Source organism: Silene latifolia, chromosome 7, assembly GCF_048544455.1.
Source record: "Silene latifolia isolate original U9 population chromosome 7, ASM4854445v1, whole genome shotgun sequence".
NCBI lineage: Eukaryota > Viridiplantae > Streptophyta > Magnoliopsida > Caryophyllales > Caryophyllaceae > Silene > Silene latifolia.
Window position 1 is genome coordinate 114,123,412 of NC_133532.1, and position 2,290 is coordinate 114,125,701.

Consider the following 2,290-nt stretch of genomic DNA (forward strand, 5'->3'; position numbering starts at 1 on the left):
CAATTACATTTTTTTGAGTGCTGATTTATATCGACGACGTTTTAGTAAATATCGACGACGTTTTTCATAAAAAAGACGATGACTGCCCTTTTGACTTTCTCTCTCTAAAAAAATTTCTCTGAAACTCAACTAAATTAAAAACAAACAACAACAACAACAACAACAACAATTAACAATATGTCGGATCTCGATAATTCAACGGTACGTAAACAACTTAATCAATTCAATATTTGCTTAATTTTCAATTTTTTTGCGCATCGTTCATTCTATTTGATAGTTGAATTACTTGACGTATTAACTTAGTAGTAGCGAATGTTTGAATTTGTTGCGTAATTCTGAAAATTGTCCCCCGAAAGATGAACCATGGCCAAAAGTTGGAAACCAACATTCAGACTATGGTCCAAACGGTGAAAATCAACGTTTGCCATGGACCAAACCATGGATTTCCACGTTTGCCATGGTCCAAACGTTGGATTTCCACGTTTGGCCATGGTCAAACGTTGGAATTCATGGTTTGGCCATGGTCAAACGTTGGATTTCTGGGTTTGGCCATGGTCAAACGTTGATTTTCATTGTTTGGCCGTGGTCAAACGTTGATTTTCATTGTTTGGCCGTGGATGAAAGTTGGTTTTCGTTGTTCGTCCGTGGTTGATCGTTGGAAAGTAATGTTTGGCCGCAGTCGTTTGTTGAGTCTCGTGTTTTAGGCATGAATTACTCGTTTTCTAATCGTTTTTACTTGTTTTTCTTTCGTTTTACTCAATTTATTTAGGTTATGAATCTTTTTTATTGTCTTACTATAGTCCTTATTGCTTGTATTGCTTGTAACAGGAATCGTGGGAGAATTTTGGCGAGAATTCAATTGATTACAACCCGTTGTTCGAGACTACTATATATTTTGAAACGCGTGACGATGCTTTCAATTGGGCTCAGAAAATCGCATTCGAGAATGGGTCTGCTTTGGTTAAAGCAAATAACGGAGCTAAAAATAGGAAAAAGAACGGGTTGTTGGCAAGTTATTTTCGTTGTAAAAGACATGGGTTACCAAAAGAATCAGACGATCTTGAAAAGCCAAGGAGGTCGCATAAGTGTTCATGCAAGTTTCGTATTCGTGCCGTTCAAAATTTCGTGTCTAAAAATGATCAAGAGACGGTTGTGTGGAACATTGTAACCTCCGAGGGTGCTGGACTACACAACCACAACGTAGCCGTTTATAAGGACGGAAATCGGCACTTTGCGGGATTGGACGCGGAAGAGAAGGCATATGTTAGGCAACAAACATTGGCCGGGATTCTACCGAGGGATATTAAAAATGGTCTTCATTTGAGAACCCCAGAAAAACCTCAACCGTCAAGCACCCAACTATATAATGAAACAAGGAAAATTAGGAAAGAAGTTAGGGGTGAAAGAAACACCGCTCAGCAAATGTTGGCTCTAGCGGTAGAAGCGAAATACGTCCATTGGCACGAGATTGATTCCGAGTCAAAAGAGTTGACTCATATTTTCATGGCTCATCCTGAAGCGATTAAGTTGTTCCGGGCTTATCCTTATCTCGTCATCATGGATTCGACTTATAAAACCAACATTTACAAGAATCCACTCATTGAGATGGTTGGTGTGACACCCACGGGATCGTCCTTCTTAATTGCAGGTTCGATGATTCCTACCGAGTCTGACGAGAATTACAAGTGGTTGTTGATAAAGTTAGCTGCGATTTTAGATGTCACCGGAGTGGCGTCCCTTTCTGTATTTGTCACCGACCGAGAATTGGGTTTGATCAGCGCTCTTGAGCAAGTATTTCCCCAGGTTGAGCATTTGTTGTGTAGATGGCATGTGAACAAAGCCATCAATGCAAAAACCTTGATATCATTCAAAACTGAGGGTATGAGGAAACATGTCATCAGCTTAATGCTAAAGCCTTGATAACAAACTAGTCATCATACACGTCTTCATAGTAAGGACGCATCCGGTGAAACAGATCCTCTATAGTCTCTCTCTCTCTCAGCCTCCTCATCAGCTTGCTGGAAGACATTCTTGAACTTACGACTAAGAGCTAGGGCGACTTCCGGCTCCTCATGAAACTCGACAGACCGAAAATGAAGGCGGTGTGAGGGGGGGATAAAGGTAGGGGTGTGAATGGTCTGCATACCTGGACATGTATCCATCAGTACACTCGAAAGACATATATGCTTTCTTTGACAGGTTTTGAAAGTGTGTGATAGATATCTCGGTCATCCATGTCCTATCGGGCTCTTGCCCGAAGTCCAGCCTGTAAGGCCCGTTCGCGGGCCGA

The 2,290-nt window shown here is 41.3% G+C and overlaps 1 protein-coding gene across 1 annotated transcript; it reads left to right on the forward strand.

The window, feature by feature from the left end:
* Positions 1-177: 177 nt before the first annotated feature.
* LOC141590556 (protein FAR1-RELATED SEQUENCE 4-like) lies at positions 178-1,920 on the forward strand. The gene is made up of 2 exons (XM_074411135.1): positions 178-201; positions 829-1,920. The coding sequence occupies exons 1-2, from the start codon at positions 178-180 to the stop codon at positions 1,918-1,920; spliced, it is 1,116 nt and encodes a 371-aa protein (XP_074267236.1).
* The last annotated feature ends 370 nt before the right edge of the window (positions 1,921-2,290 follow it).